At 43.3% G+C, this 16,358-nt stretch overlaps 1 protein-coding gene across 4 annotated transcripts in view; it reads right to left on the bottom strand.

Moving 5' to 3' along the window:
- adarb1b (adenosine deaminase RNA specific B1b) overlaps nt 1-16,358 on the bottom strand; it is a 123,644-nt gene that overhangs the window by 40,453 nt on the left and 66,833 nt on the right. For 2 of the 4 annotated variants that reach the window (XM_005944130.3, XM_042212672.1), the window contains one exon: nt 6,734-6,767. Coding sequence is in view for 1 of the 4 variants with exons in the window: in XM_005944129.3 (XP_005944191.1) it covers nt 5,579-5,678 (100 nt within the window). In the remaining 3 variants the exon portion in view is untranslated. The other 2 variants (XM_042212671.1, XM_005944129.3) reach the window with 2 other exon arrangements.

The following is a 16,358-nucleotide window of genomic DNA, read 5'->3' as shown; positions in this document are numbered from 1 at the left end:
GCCAGCTCTAAACAACTTTTTTGGCAGCAACTCTGGAAGCCAAAGTCCGCCAAAGACACAATAACCGTAAATACCATCATATGGACTCATTGCACACAGTGCTTTTATAGATGGAGTGGTCACCGTGGTAACACATCATGCTCACACCACCTAGATACTTTCAGTTTGCTTCGTATGTGCACTGGGTGAAAAACTGTGCTGTCAGTCTTTTATAGATTCCTTAGGTCCAGGTATCAGGTTTCATATTAATAAAACTTCTCTACTTTTGCTTTCTTCCATCTTTTCAAGGTTGTTGGGTGGCTGCCTCTCCTCTTTTCACTAGGAGCTGTAAAATCTATTTGACAGCTCTGATTTATGACACAGCATAGGTACCGAGCGCCTGTGGGGAAGGGAGTGTATGTTTGAGTGTGTCTAGAAGTGTGCGAAGGCGTGGGCGTGTGAGCATGCCCGGCACACAGGACCACCACTGCTGTGCTCAATGCTCAAGCACCCAACAGAGCACACAGGTAGGAGGGGACTCACACGCAGACACAAACGCCCGTGTCTATCTGCTGTATGTCAGAGTTTCTACACTGACATCAAGTGTTGATAACATAGATGAAAATTAAACGACTGCCGAAACGGCTAAAATGATTTAAAAAGTTTCTGTGGACAAAGCTCGACAAAAACCAACAACTAAGGCAAGAAAAGTTTTAACGGGAGTTCAAGAACATCCTACAGAGCAGTAACAACTCACCGGTGGTTCCTTTTTCTTCGCAGCTGTTTACTTCTGAAATTTATCACTTGTTTTCCCTGCTCCAGCCTCTCCATCTCACCCCTCGCACAAGCCTCTCCTCCGTCCTTCTGCTCTCCTCGCCTGGACGCCCAGGGCGCTCAAACCTAACACCGTTTGTCACATTCAAGGCCGGGTTAGGGGATCCTGGAGAGAGCGGTGAATGTGTTTGTGTGTTTATATGAGGACGAGGAGGTCTGGAAATAAATGCAGATTTCTCCTGTCATCTAGCAGTTGAATTTTTACACCGCATGCTCGGTATAGTCAAGCAGGGAGGTAGCACTGACGGACACTCGGGAGAGGACGAGGTTGTAAACCTCTGCTGAATGAAAAAGGTCCTGACAGGTGACAGAGGGAGGGAGAACGTGTTTATACATCCCTAAGAGGATGAGAGAGGTGGGAGGAAAGAGAATGGGGGAGGACAGATGTACAGTCCAAGGCCCTTTACACAAAGCAATATGAACTGCGATGGAGCGCTACATGTGGTACAAATCTAATGTTTAAAATTAAGCACAGCGCGTATTGCTGGCAAAGATTTCCATATAACACATTTGTTGGCAGAATCGCATTTTCATCACTACGTCTTGTTCCATTACCTCAAAAGAAATTCCTCTACACCTATGACATGGAAGCAGCAGAATAACCAGCTGCAAAAGCAACATTTCACTATCCATATCATTTAAATGAAAGGCGAAGCTGAATCTATACTAATGGAGTTTTTCTGGGAGGTGATGAAGGGAGCCGACGCAAATCCGTGCATGCATCTCTGGGGCTGTGAAGTGTCTCTGCGCCTGTTAAACACACCTCGGCGTCTTGTGCAGGCTCACTACAATGCCATGCCGTTACAGTCATTAGTAGCATGCTAATCAAAGCTAATTACACCGAGACAGGCAGACACAACTCATTTCTTATCGTGACAGAGTGCTGCTGTGTTTGTGGCGCTAAATGAGGCACCGCTCATAATCAACAGTTTCTTTTTATTGTTAGGTAAATGGATGCGACCGCGTTTCCTATCTGAATTCCTCTGCCACCGTTGTCAAATGTTAATCAGTTTGTCGGAGGTTTTTCGCAGGTTGTAAATCAATTCTTTTGTGTGCACACGCAGCTTAGATGAATCTAAAAGGAAATCATTAAGAACGCACGCTTAGTATTTGGATAGTGACTTTTATAAATGGCAGTGAGAGTTACTCATTTTAAAACAAGTAGTGGGAAAATAAAGAGATGATGCCGGTAAAAGACGGTATAAAAAGCAGGAGAAGAATGTCTTCGTGCAGAGGACGTAAGGTTATCTAAGAGGAAACGAGTGGCGTTGCAGGCAAAGTCTCTTCCACTGCGATGGATAGCAGGCGTCAGGCAGTGCAGAACCCCCCCTCTGCCCCCCTATTCAAGTTGCAAAAGCTCATTTTGGAGATTTTGCTGGCACGGCAGAAAAAGGCCTCTGTTCCCCATTTTCCATATTTCATATACGGCCCATTGGAAAGCATCGTCTGCGAGTGTCATGGCTTGGCACATTTATGAGAGATGCATTGAAGAACTTATCACTTGGAAGATATGCTTAAGTTCAGCATTTTGAAAGTCACTGTGCACTGTATTCACTTACAAAGCAAAGGGACATTTACATGGTGAGTGGTCATGCTATAGGTAAATATGAGCTCTACGGTGTGCGTCTCCAGCTGCTGCTTGCCGCGAAAAATAACCAAGAAATACATCACATCAATACGATATAAAGAACAAATGTGTTCTGCAGATTTATTTCCACCGCAGACATTTTGAGTTGCGACTGTGGTAAAAATCACAGGTGTGTCTGTTAACATTCATTAAAGTCCTCTCGCTACAGAATTACCAGAATCAGCTGAAACGCCTGTAATTCACACCCACCAGCACTCCGGGCTCATTACTGACTTATTACCTATAGTCTGATCACACATCCAAACTGAGCCTTCATTTGATCTCAGCTTCACACCTGTAAAGTTTCCTGACAGCATCGACACATTTATTGAAAATAAAAAATAAGAATAAAATGACTGAAGATAAAGAACGCCTGCTAACATACTGAGCACCGACTGTCTATGTTTTTTTTAGCTTAAAGAGAGCTTCCCCACTTAGTTGATGTTGTCAACAATAAAGATCTGAAAACACAAATTTCTGCATATTATTTTAAGGTTTCATTAAATCAGTTTATAGAATCAGACTAAACTATTCCTGACCCCACAGCAAAGCAGTTATGAGAGAGCTTAATCTCAACTAGGCACTGCTACATACATGCAACTGCACATATTTCAGCAGATGCACCAATGCAGCCAGCGTTCACGTCACACAATAAATGTAAACACTTAAACTGGATGCAGACCTTACTTATACATTGTAATATTATTGTGTTTTATGCAATACTGTCTAAAAATTCCAGTAGAAAACGACACCGGGCGTCATTAGAGCACAAATTCAATTCAATTTCTTTTCTTCTCAACAAAAAAAAAGTAGATAGCACCGTGTGCTGAATGCAAGTCGAACCTTTAGAGCGACAGAAGCAGAACGTACGTTTGAAACCGAGCTACAGGAGGATCATTGAGACGCAACAATAGACAACCATGAAGGGGTTTTCTGTCATTTAGACTAAAAAGACTTTTCTCAGTGTGTGCAGACTTTGCACGATAAACACTTTACTTCAGTCTTCAATGAGCTTTGTTGCACTTGTGGGGGAAAATTACAGGTTTATCCATCTTATTATGTGGCTGAGTCCAGAGAGCTCATGTAAATCCCTACACTCACTCAGTCACAAACTGAAAGGACTTGTATAAGACCTCCTCAGCAGGGCATTTCTTTTTACATTTGTTACAGATAAATAACAAAACTGGCTCAGTTATATTCAACAGTTTCATTCGTCTGTCACACTTACATGCTTTACACTGACAGTGGCGCAGAGCCAGCGTTAAGGTCAAACGCCATCAAGTTCCTCTGTGACGAGTCCAAAAGTCTGCTGTGAAAAGGTTTGAGGGTGTAAAAAAACCGCCGCACAAGAAGTAGACACGAACTGTATAATGACAGCTGAGGAGTCAGTGCACGTAGGTGTGGTGGGGGCGCGTTTTAAACTGTGTTTGCTGTTGAAATGAATGTTTAACGACAGTCTCCTGTTACACTTTTTCTCCAAATAAAAAAATGCATTTTTACCAAAACTGGGGATTTAGACGTGATATTTCCTTCAGAGCTGGAGTGTCAGTGTGGGTTAGTGTCACAGACACGTGCGTACTCATGCGGCTGACCCTAATCGGTGCTTGCATTGACAGAAGGAAGCCTTCGTGTGGAAGACAATGATCTACTTAAAACGGACGCTCCACTTCATGGAGGTGCTCCGACGATTCGGCCCTCGCTGTCGGGGAAACCGAGCAGTGAGGTTTGCTTGACTCGCTGTCAGATGATTGTCGCCAGTGAGCCTATAAGCTCATCTCGGCTAGCATTAGCCGCTAACCCGTGGGACACTCTGAGGAACTCAAGAACTAAGCAACTTATCGGGAGGCTTCCAGTTCAGGGCATTAGAGCTGACTAAGAGCAAGCAGGGCAACACTGGCCCAAAGTTCTGCTTAGTCGTCGCTTTCCTCAGTCTGGTGTAAAAAAGTGCCACTTTCATTTCCGTGGTGATAAGGGAGAGCGAAAGGCGGGAAACAGACCTGTGTAATACTGATGGACGGAGTCACTCTGCGCGAGCGGGGCCCGAGTGTGCAAATCGGAGGCTAAAAATGCAGCATCAGCAGTGGTGGATTTACTCTGGATGAATGGACTTGACTCGGTGAGGGGAGCGGGGCGGGGGTGCGAAGGGCGGTGGGTGTCAAAGCAAGTGGCTGAGACACGGCTAATACTGCCAGTGAGCTGTGGCCACCTAAGTAATTACTACCTTTGCTGTTAGGCTAATCCCCAGAGCAGAGCAGCAAACTCAGGGGAGAAAAGCTTCGGAGCCTCCGGGGCTCCCGTCACTCGACTTCAATTACACAGAGACGCGGACCTGTCTCACCCAGAGAGAGGGAGAGGGGGAGGATGAGATACAGGGCAGGGAAGAAGCCGCCTATCTGCTTCAAATGCATTTAAATAATTCCTCAGAAATGTTCGGTGAACTACGCAGGGAGGACAAACTCCAATTTCAGATTCAGATTACGCTAAGAAAAAAAAGAATAAATAATAAACAAGAGGACAGTCACATTATACAACAACAGAAGAACGATTTCTAATGCGCTCTCTATAAATGCTGCTCTCTCCTGTATGTTCATAAAAAGGTAAACACTGAAAACAATAAAAAGAAGGATTTGAATTGAGCAGGACTGGTTTTACTGCTCAGGTATACGTGTGAAATTTCTTCCATGCTGACTAACACTTTGTACAAGCATATGGTGCATAAATATTGAAAGAAATGTAAAGGTTTGGTTTGTGACATAACACAAAAATGAGAGGAACAGTCACTGCTCTAAAAACACATTTGAAATCTAATCACGCATCGAGTTTCGTCGGAGCACGTGAGTTAATAAGGCGTGCTTGATTTTAAAAATTCAACTCCGGAGAAACAGTTTAAGCTTAAATTAAACACAAATGCACGGAAACAGAAACAAAGAAAAACTACATTCTGCACACTGACTGTTTGCAACCGAGAAAGAAGAAGGGATTTCACAGCACTCTGGTGATGTTACTAATTTAAAATTTGACAGAAAAGTGAGAGTAAATGATTTATTACATCAAGTGAATAATGTTTCTCTTCCTGCTGATCTACATAAGCCAGCTCAGCATCAGTCTCAGTCTGGGAACTTCCACTCTGTGGGTTACCTTTGCGTTCGGAGCGTTTCTTGCGCCTCCTCTTGAACCTGCGTCGGATCAGGCAGTAATAGGAGCCCAGACTCTGTGCGCCGTTGGTGAGCAGGGCCATGACTTGGTGCACACTACTAGAAATTCCACTAAACGGCTGCCTAACTCTGGCTGAGCGCTTCGTTAAAACTGGAGCAAATTAAACTTGAACTCACACACGTGGTCTACCTGCCCTTCAACCTTCGCCCTCGTCCGCTTCACAAGCCGTGCACCGCTGTTTTCAAGCTACTGACATGAAGAACGCTCAACTCCACACACCTGCAGCGTTTCTTTGTTTCTACTTTAGTCCTTCCCTCATATCCAAACTCCCTCTCTCTCCATCCCTCCCTCCCTTTCCTCCTCGCTGCTTCTCTCCTCTGTTGACTCCATGTCTGCCCTATCAGTAGTCAGAGAGGGGAGGCGATGGAGTGGAGGAGGAGGGGACAAGCTGAGGAGAGAGACTCATGTTTTCATATGGATAAGAATTAACACACAGACCAAAGGCAAACTCTCTACCTGTGTAATCCCAGCTCAAAGTAACTGACACATCCTACAAGCGACGCCAATGTCATCCACCGACTTCCTCCACCCGCTTACCAGTTCATCATACCGTAGCTTTCTGTGCTGTGTGAGTGTAATAAGAGTCTATGTTTAACTATATTCCCTCTGCAGTGAAAGTAAGAGTGTCGGCTCAATGCATCTCCAGTGCATCCCCCCGCTTCTCTCACACACTCAAACACACACAACACACTCAAACATATGACATTAAAATAAGCTCATATAAAAAAGTTACAACTGCAATATTAAAATAATCCGTCACTTGTCATCATACCCACCTGTCTCCTTCTTTAAGATTTATATTTTTTGTATTCCCCAATAACGAGCAAGCTCACCACTTGAGAGGGTGAGAACTTAGAAAGAAGTACTCTGCCTCCCTCTAGTGGCCATCTCGTGTAATTGCAGTTTTGCTGGGCCCAAACCACTTTTTTAAGCCACAGAAAATCAAACAACACTTATGATGGGAGCGCAAAGTTATGTTAGCTTTGTTGACAAATGTAATACAATTCTATCCTGGGTACAAACTCAGTATAGAGACAGACAAAGAAAGGAAGGAAGGGAAACGGCAAAAACACTTACCTCTGGCTGCCGTGCAGTCTGTGACCGGTAAAATCTGCAGGAGAGACAGAGAACACTTTACTAAACGACAGCGCTGACCAAGAAGTGTCTGCCAAAGCTCTTTTAGAGACGCAGTGCAACCAAGTTAGTGGCAGACAACAAGGAAATATGCACATGCTGGACTCATTCTTTCAAATTAGCCGTTTCCACATCAGCTCATCTTTCCCCACATTGTTCCAAAGAATTCCTGGATGGTTACCTAGAGCCACTCTTTGGATGGAACATGGGCTTAGGTGCCTGATCCCATTCATTTAGCTAAAAAACACAATTTTGTCAGTCGCTGGACTGTTTCAAGGCTTCCTGATATTTTATTTGGCAAAAACTACGCCCTTATAAGGAAATGTGATCCCTGTAATTGGTACACAGATCACTTATCTTAGACTGCAGGAACGGTAAGTGGTCAGCTGCGTGGTTTTTTAATATGTTTCTTAAACGGCTGGAGGAGAAAAATCATACTGGTGAAACCAAATAATCTACAAAGCTTAAACCCGCTGATCTCACATGCCAATGTAAAAATGTAAAGACTGACTGCATGAAAACGTCTGAGTGGGTAATCAGATAAGGCAGATCCTGTTAGCATTATTCATTCACTATTATAAAGGGATAAATAAGCCAAGCACAATAAAGCCTGATCACGTCAATGCTCCAGACAACCTGCTAAATCTGTCAGCCATTAAATTGGCTGCTAATGCCTACAGATAAATGTGGAACGGCATGTGTGTTCTTGATGCTGTTGTCAGTTTTTTTGAATAATTAATAACTACCTCGTGTGATTGTTTATTAACTGGAACGTTAATAAACAATCACCCCATTTTCATCCCTTCAATATGTTAATATTTTCTATTAACAGCTTTTATTTTCTTTGGTATGCATGCGTACAAGTGCTTATTAATGCAAATATCTAATCAGCCAATTACACACCAGCAACTTTTCAGTACATAGACACGGTCAACATGTCCTGATGAGGAGATATTTCAGACTGTTTCAAGTCAACTGTAGCTAAAATAACCACTCATTACAGCAAGTATGCAGAACAGCATCTCTTAACCTTGAGGCTGATGGCCTACAGCAGACCACACTGGAAACCACTCCTGCCTTGTGTCAACAGTTCAGGCTGCTGCTGCTGGTCCTCTTATTATCAACTAAACATCATCTACATGCCACAGCCTACCTGAGTGTTGTTGCTGACCATGTTCATTCCTTTATAATAAGATAAAAAACCCTCCCCCATGGAGGCTTCCAGCTGGATGTCACGTGTCACAAAGCTCAAATCATCTCAAGTTCACTGCATTCAAATGTCCTCCACAGTCACCAGATGTTGGGCAAATAGAGCACCTTTGATATATGGTGGCATGAGAGAGCCACATCGTGGATGTGCAGCCAACAAATCTGCAGCAGCTGTGTGATACTGTCATGACAATGTGGAAAGAAATCTGAGGAATGTGACCAGGACCTTTTTGAATCTATGACACAGAGAATGAATCCAGTTCTGACTGCAAAAGGGGGCCTGAGCCAGTACAAGGAAGGCGCACTTAATGAAGAGTCCAGTTTAATATAAAGTATATAACGGTAAGGCAAAAATTATAAGAAGAAATGTAATGTCATATATGTAATGATATAATGCGATATGTAATGTGTAATGATGGGAGGTACAATGTGATATTAGAGTCCAAAAGGTACTGGATGTGTGAGGCTAAGCTCTGAGAGCGTTGTAGACAATTCAGGGTTTTTTTTTGTTCTGTTCAAAAAAACAAACAAACAAACAAACAAACCCAGCAAATCTCTGACATCACTCTATCCAATATATCTGTGAATGGCTAATATCAGCTACTAGTAAAGGCCAACTGAAAGGCTCCATCTGAAACACTGCTACATGACCTACACTGCTCTATGAGTGCTGGGTCATCACAGACAAGGATTAAAAAAAGACATCGCAATTAAGCTTCAGCTTTGGTATATTATTGCTCTACGATGTCCACCAAACTAAAAATGACTAAACTAACAATGGAGAGAAATATACACGTAACAGGTGAAGGAGGGTGAATGGAAAAAACAATCGATACAGAGAAAACCCAGTGAGTGAGTACATAAAGCAAAGGAGGCCAGAGGGAGAGAGAAAAGGTGAGGAGACAAGAGAAACCCGCCCGTATAAAACATAAAATGAAAATGTAATCCCAAAGTAAGCTCTTTTAACATGGGAGGCTGATTACAGCAGGTGAGACTCTTGTGTCACGGCTCAATATAAAAGCTTAAAACTGATTTATCACTTTTGGCCAGCAGTGGTTTGCTGTGTCATAGCAGGAAGGCAGCTCGCCTCTCCAGGACCCCGGGTACAAAAAAAGGGTTAATAATATGGATGGATGAGTAGATGGATGGATAGATGGATGAATGAATGAATGAATGAATGAATGGATGGATGGATGGATGGATGGATGGATGGATGGATGGATGGATACATGAGTGGATGGATGGAAGGCAGGTAATGACATGCTAACAAACAACAAAGCAGAAATGTGGGGCAAAGAGGCCTGCACAAGAAAAACGGTGAACGTAAATATACTCCAGACGCAATTTCATTCATGCTTCTGTGTACAAGCCAAGCATAACTCCAGCTGGCCAAGTTTCACCACGACAGGCCGGCTGCATGACTGTTTTCTGTTTGCTTTGTTTTTTTGAACGGGAGACCAGTCAGTCCGCTTCCTTCAGTGTTTTCTGTTTACAGCGACTGTGCAAAGAGCTGCAGACAGGCCAGAAGAGACTGCGTGCACGCTCCGCAGAGGCACATGTTGTTCCACAGCAGAGACTTCAACCTCCGCTCTCTCTCTCTCTATTTCTTGGCATTTGCAGCACATACTGAATGGACAAGGGGAAAGAGGCTGTGGTTAGGCAGCCAGTACTTTGCGGTTGAATTTAAAGGCATTCCAAACTCAAATAACAGCCGAACTCCTGGTGGCCTTCGCTGTGGTTTGACGGAGAAACACGATCATTGACAAAAACAACCTCTTAAACAGTTTTACAGGGACAAAATCCAGGCTACTGTGGTGAACCCATCTGTTGGTTCATGCGTGCACTCACAGAACACTACAAAGCACAAAGCTCTAAAAATAAACTCAATGGGAACCTTTTTTACATTTTGTGTTTTCCCCAAGTCATTCTGAAGCTGTTCATCTAAACGTAAGAGACAGTTCCAGGGATGTAGAGTTCAGTATGAGTCTAGCTGCTTTACTAACTAGCCAACTTGTCCTATTATTAATTTAATTATTCCATAATTAGTCACAACAATGATGCTGAAAAAGATCTACACTGTGCAGTGTAATATAACCGAACACCCACTAAGATGGACATCTCAAAAAGCGGTCAAATGGTATGTCAACACACTACATTTACACTGTACGCTCACTGGCATTCATCAGCATGCCTCATTAAAACCTGGAACCAAACCAAAAGCCATCGAGCTAACAAGCTAGTTCAAAGCAAAAGGAAACCAATGAGCTACCCGACTGATCAACATCCGGAGAAAAACAGAAAACACAAACCTCCGAGTGCGGCCCTCAGATGCTGATGAGTTATCTAGAAAAGCTGTGCTTGTTTTTTTTCTTCACTCTCTGTTTGAAAACCTAAAGTTTGCCAATGTTTTTTATCTTTTTGCGCTGAAGCAGTCATCTTACGTCAGTGTGGAGAACCAAGTGAAAACCTAACGCAGAGATTAAAGCGTGTTCTGCGGCGCTTGAATACCTGAATGTGAAGTCAGATGAAAAATGTCCAGGCAGAAGGAGCGCAGCTTCATTGCCTTGTGAGGAAGTCACGCTCCTAAAAGTAACACTCCCTAAACCTCATCTTGGGAACAGTTTGGTAAGAAGGAGAGAGAGAAGGAGAGATGGTGTGTGAGAGATTTGTAGTAGACTGACGAGGTGGGGGTGGGGGGTTTCAGAGGACGTCCTCTTACTGGAGCCCTTTGATCAATAGAGTCGGGGGCAGAAGGTGCATGGAGAATAACACGGGCGGTTCAATAGGCTTGACGGGGACGATCAGAAAAATGGCAAAGAAGTAAAAAAGCATTCAGACTCTGGACTGGACAATAATTACGTCTGAGAGGTTCAGCGTGGGGGAAAAAAGGTTTATGAAAGAGAAACAGAAAATCAGTCGACCGCGTGTGATATGAGGAGTGCGTGACTGTAAACCTCGACTCTCAGTCTTCAGCCAAAAATTAGGTCAATGGCTCAGTAACCGCTGGCCACACACACACACACACAAACAAACACACACACACACACACACACACAGTCTAGCCAGGGTCCTGATAAGCCATTAAGCAGCTACCCCTCCTGCTGACCTACCTTTTCTTGCTACTACACACACACACACATTTTAATTAATGCATTTAATTGAATGTGTGTGTCGTATTGAGATTGATTGCGCGCCTGCCCGTAAAAAATTCATGGGAGATAAAAGCTGGATCACCATGTGCAGTTTTCTCCACGATGACAGCCTGGAAATGTTTTTGCTTTTCTTATTTGCCCAGCAGAGGGCAGCACTGTGACATGAATGTTATTATGATGCTGTATGTACACAGGGAACATGTACAGAGGGAATCATTGATTTTCTTTCTTTTATCTTTGCTTTGATGAGCATGCTGGGTGTAAAATCACCTCACGGTTTCTGCTTGCACATAAAGGAAACTCAAATCTCTTAATCAATGAGGCCGCCTCTCTTACACCAGCACCTGTCCCAGGTGTCGGTGCGTGGAAGAAGAAGAACAACAACTTGAGTTTAAAAAGCACAAGCTGGAGCAGAAGGTGCTGACTAAGACAACACAAATGACACATGCGCAGGGCGACTGCCAGCACTTTAAAAAAGTCGCACAGACACCAAGCCAGCAGCCTGCCCACATGCTAAATGCAGCGGACTTATGTGGGAACATTTTTAACAATTTTTTGGTGAAAACTCTGCAAAACTTGTTTTTTTAGTTTAGTTTTTTTTTTTTTTTAAATCAGCGTGACTCCAAAAATGTTGCACAGCTCTGAGTTCCTTTCCTCTGTATTCAGATCGATGTTGTGAGCGCTGTTCTAGGGGGAGGATTCTGTGATGCTCAACAGAAGACGCCTCAGGAGAGCACATGCCAGGCCTGTAAACACTCAGCCAGAATTCACAATGCAAGAAGATAAAGTGCTATACGTGTATATTTGGTAGCGTGGGTCTTCAAGCATGGCTTGTTATTGTTTATCAGCTTTTTTTTACATGAAAAAAAGATAAATTTCAAGGACTAGAATTCATATTAATATTACAATGTGATGTATTTTGGCCACCACAGAGACTGAGTAGTCCATCAAACAGCTGCTAGCACGAGAAGGCAGTGATGGATCATATAACTGAGTTTACACTCGATACTCCTACACTGTGACCAGGTTCTATGTAAAACTACAGTACTGGCAGCATAATAAAGCTTACAGTACAGCTGCCGTAATGATAACAGTTTTTACTGTGACTTGTTTCCACAGCATGTCTTCCTCCCCTCACCCCCAACCGGTCATGACTGATGGCTGCCCCTCCCTGAGTCTGGTTCTGCTGGAGGTTTCTTCCTGTTAAAAATGAGTTTTTCCTTCCCACTGTCACCAAGTACTCACTAGAGGGTTGTTGGGGTTTTCTCTGCATTGCTGTAGTGTCTTTACCTTGCAATTTGACACTATATAAATACAATTTAGGTAAAAATAAAGTATACTTGAAATATATAACACATCATGTGTTTTGTTGTCATTTTACTGTTCTTACTGTAATCTCTACCACAGTTTATAACTGCAAAAATGCACCGGAGTCCTGCAGAGTCATTAACACCACATCTCATGCTGAACAGGTACTTAATCTGCACGAACCCGCCCGTGCACCCCCAATTCAGCTTTTTGTCCTTCCAAAACAATAGCAGGATGTTGGCTTTTGTTTCCACCACTTCTTCCACCGTGTGAATACGGGGAATGCTCCTGCGCTCTACATTTTAATAACCAGAAGATGAATGCTGGCCAGGGGTGGTTAATTAATTTAGGAGTCCCAGTCATGGTGGCAGCTCTTTGCTTGTTAAACCTGAACGCAGTTCTCAGCAAAACAAACAAAAATAACAACAACAGCAGAGGGACAGCCCATAATAATCCACAGCTAATAAAGAATAAACACTGCTAAAATATTGATTTAAACATAAACACTTAAATTCCCATCTGTGCCGCCACTGTTAGACTGCACATATTTCCTCATGTTCCTCTTAAGGAAATAAGAACCTCAACACATAAATTAGATGATTTATGGTTGGACCGAAGCCTATGCGTCCGTCACTGGTTTCTGAAACTTTGAGCGTTTTTCACGTCACTATCTTAAAGTAAAAAAGAAAACAGATGAAAGCTTGCTCATTGGCTTACGCTTTGTCAATAACAGGTTGATAACCAATGTTTTTTTACAAATAAAGTTTACGTTTTTTAATTCAATGTGACTAAAAACGAGTGACCGAGCCCATAAACTCATCAGGCAGATGTTCACAGTGTTCATGTCAGAGACCAGAGGGGACCAGAGGCCTTTTTGCAAGCGCAGCGATCGACATCTGGTGCTCTTAAGATCAAATGCAGGTTTAAGGCACTTCCATGCTGGCTTGACTTTTGAGAAACAGAAGCTACGTCCAAGCAACAGAGTCAAATCCAAATAAATTAAACAGTCTTAAATTGTGCGATTTAACACAACACTGTACAGACGTTTCATTTGAGGATCACATCCCACCATCGATAGGGTGTCTATCCCGAGGCGTCACGAAATCCAGCACATTTACAATATCGGACATGTTACTGTACAAAACTGCCTACATGTTTACAGCGACTTGATGAAGCGCTTGTCAGATCCAAGAAAATGGATGTCAAGTCTGCAGGGGACTCCCTGAACTTTCATGTTTGTTGTGCCCTTCTGATGAGCCTCCACTGAAGCAGATGACAAAGCAGCTGGTAGCTCCATGTGCATCAGAGGAGCCAAAAGGCCTCTTCACCTTCGCCAACAGCGCGAGTCACAGTGACAAAAAAACTGCATGTATTGTATGGGAAAAATTCAAATTCAGGTAAAAACACGACACGCCGCTGCAAACCTCACCAGCAGCAGCTAGATATCACCAAGCTTGAGTGAAAACACTGTGCTGTTAGTGAGAGACAAAAATACTGGCAAGATGAGAGCAGAGATGAGCGAGAAGGAGAAGCCAAATGAGAAGGTGGCTGCCTTCGCTAAAATTAGAGCCTAATGTGAGGGAATACACATAAAGGAACACACACATCTACCAAGTACCACACAACAGCTCGTGAATTCTCTATAAACAAACCAGATAGCTAAAATAATCTTCTGACTTCAAGCAGCTTCCAAAACTCTAATTACTCACTGAAAAAAATCATTTTATCAGCTCCTATATTTTACTGCTCAGCTCATGAAACGGGAGTCTGGTTCTTCTCTAAATAAGAAGGCCCGTAAATAGGAATGACTTTATTCTTCCTATGGGAGTTTCCTCTAGTTCCCAAGCCTACCATCAGCTCCCACTACCGGGTGTGGTCCACTGCTTACCCAGGCATCCAATCTCTTTGCCTGGGACACATCCGCTCCACTGCTTGTGGCTTTGGGCTTTTCGTCTGGAGCTCGACCAGCAGTTGCACGCGTGTGTTTGTGTGTGCGGTCGACGTTAGAACGGGGAGAACAATGGACGGCTCTGTGTTTGCCCTTCTGGCAAGATATATACCTGAAGGGCAAAAGCAACCAGAGAGGGAGAAGGGCAGCAGACTGCAAGCCACGAAGGCGGCTTTCAAAGGGCAGGCTGAGATGACTGTTTATTAGGTGCCGTGCTCCATTTTCTAGGGTGCAAACTATATATATATATATATTTCAAAACAAATATACACCGAGGCAGATGTCATTACACACACATCAGAACCTGTGACAAAATGCATCACGTCTCCTCCGACGCCCACGCTCCTCCAGTCTGATTTGGCTTAAACAAGGTGCCCGACCGAATACCAATAAAGCCGAGCTATTTTGATTTGGTTCCACAGTTGTCATGTCGTTTCTCGTGTCAGCTCTGGCTCAGCTGAGCTGCTGCAGGCAACAATATGACAACAATCTCAGGGAAGTCCTCAAAGATTTGCACCGTGCAACAGAAACACACACACACACACACACACACAAAAATAGCAAGTTATGTGTTTGAGCTCCAGATGCAGGTAAGCTGCTTATGACTGTGTTTTGGGAATATTGTAGATAGGTCAGATCACAGCGTCGTGGAAGCCACAGCTGCGATACCCCTGCGTGAACTTCACGCCTACTTTAGTCACGAGATGTCAACGCAAATTATTGGGCAGCGTAGCTCAAACTACTGACGATGAGCAGTGGATCCTGTAACCGATGCTCAAGGATGCTTTAGCTGTAAATTGATGTGATGATAAGCAGTGCACCGGAGACTATCCACGCACGCTTTCTGCCCCCTCACACACATAAACACACAAGTTTGTTTCTCACAATCTCCAACAGAACATCTCGTCTCTTTTCTTTCTTCGGTGAACTTTTTTCCTCACTCGAATCGTCCTCCTTCTCCTCCTCCATCAGCATTTTCTCCTATGACGAGCAAGTTCGCTCTCTCAGCCTATTTATCTCTCTACCCTGCTGCGTGCCATGTCGACAACATAAACTTCCCTTTCCTGTCTTATAGGAAAAAAAACTGGAGGTCACAGAAAAAAGGATGTGTAATTGTCAACCTAATCTGAATTCCAGTAAGACCGTCACATCAGCCAGCACCGAAGCTCTCGGGCCGACTATATAACACACACTCGCGTACTCACTCACTCAAAGTGTTTTTACTGCACCGCAATGCAGTGTGACATTGAGGATAATGACTGCACTCACACTCACACATGCACACACACATCCCTGCAGAAAAACACCTACAATTACACAAAGAAAAGCCAAGGTGGGCAGGCACGGTCACCCACAGTTTTCAAGGAATTTTTAGTCAGCACACAGATGAAAAGCCTCGACGGCTCTTTTGTTATCTGCAGTATTTAGTACTTTGTGATTTTCTGATCTTACACCCCTCGTGGTTAAAGTAGCTTTGATTTGTTTTCATGGCTGGAACAATGGAAACTTGTAACAACATTTCAAGTATTCACACAAAAAAGTGAATAAAAAATCTCTTCAAACTAAAGTCTTACTAAAGGTTTGTTGCATCAACGAGCAGCACTGAACAACAGTGCCAGCTTCGGCTCCATAAAGACAATATTGTTTTAAATAAAGAATTAGATTACATATGTGGTAGTGCGGGAAAATAAAAAATACTGTGCATAAAATAATATATATGCACAGAATCTTATGGCGATAAGTAACTTAGCTGATGGAGTCAAAGTTTCTCTAATCACAGGATGAAAGACACCAAAGAGCAGCTCAAGGAAACAGACCAGCACCGACGGTTAGCAGCAAGGGAATGAAACAAAATGCTAAAAGCAGTTATAAAATATATACTGCTCAAAAGGGGCAGCGCTTAAATCATACAACACATCTTGAATAATGAAATATTATCAAATCAAATCAA

Source organism: Haplochromis burtoni, unplaced genomic scaffold, assembly GCF_018398535.1.
Source record: "Haplochromis burtoni strain Fernald_Lab_line unplaced genomic scaffold, NCSU_Asbu1 Contig_386, whole genome shotgun sequence".
Taxonomy (NCBI): Eukaryota; Metazoa; Chordata; class Actinopteri; order Cichliformes; family Cichlidae; genus Haplochromis; species Haplochromis burtoni.
This window is presented reverse-complemented; position numbering and strand designations above follow the sequence as displayed.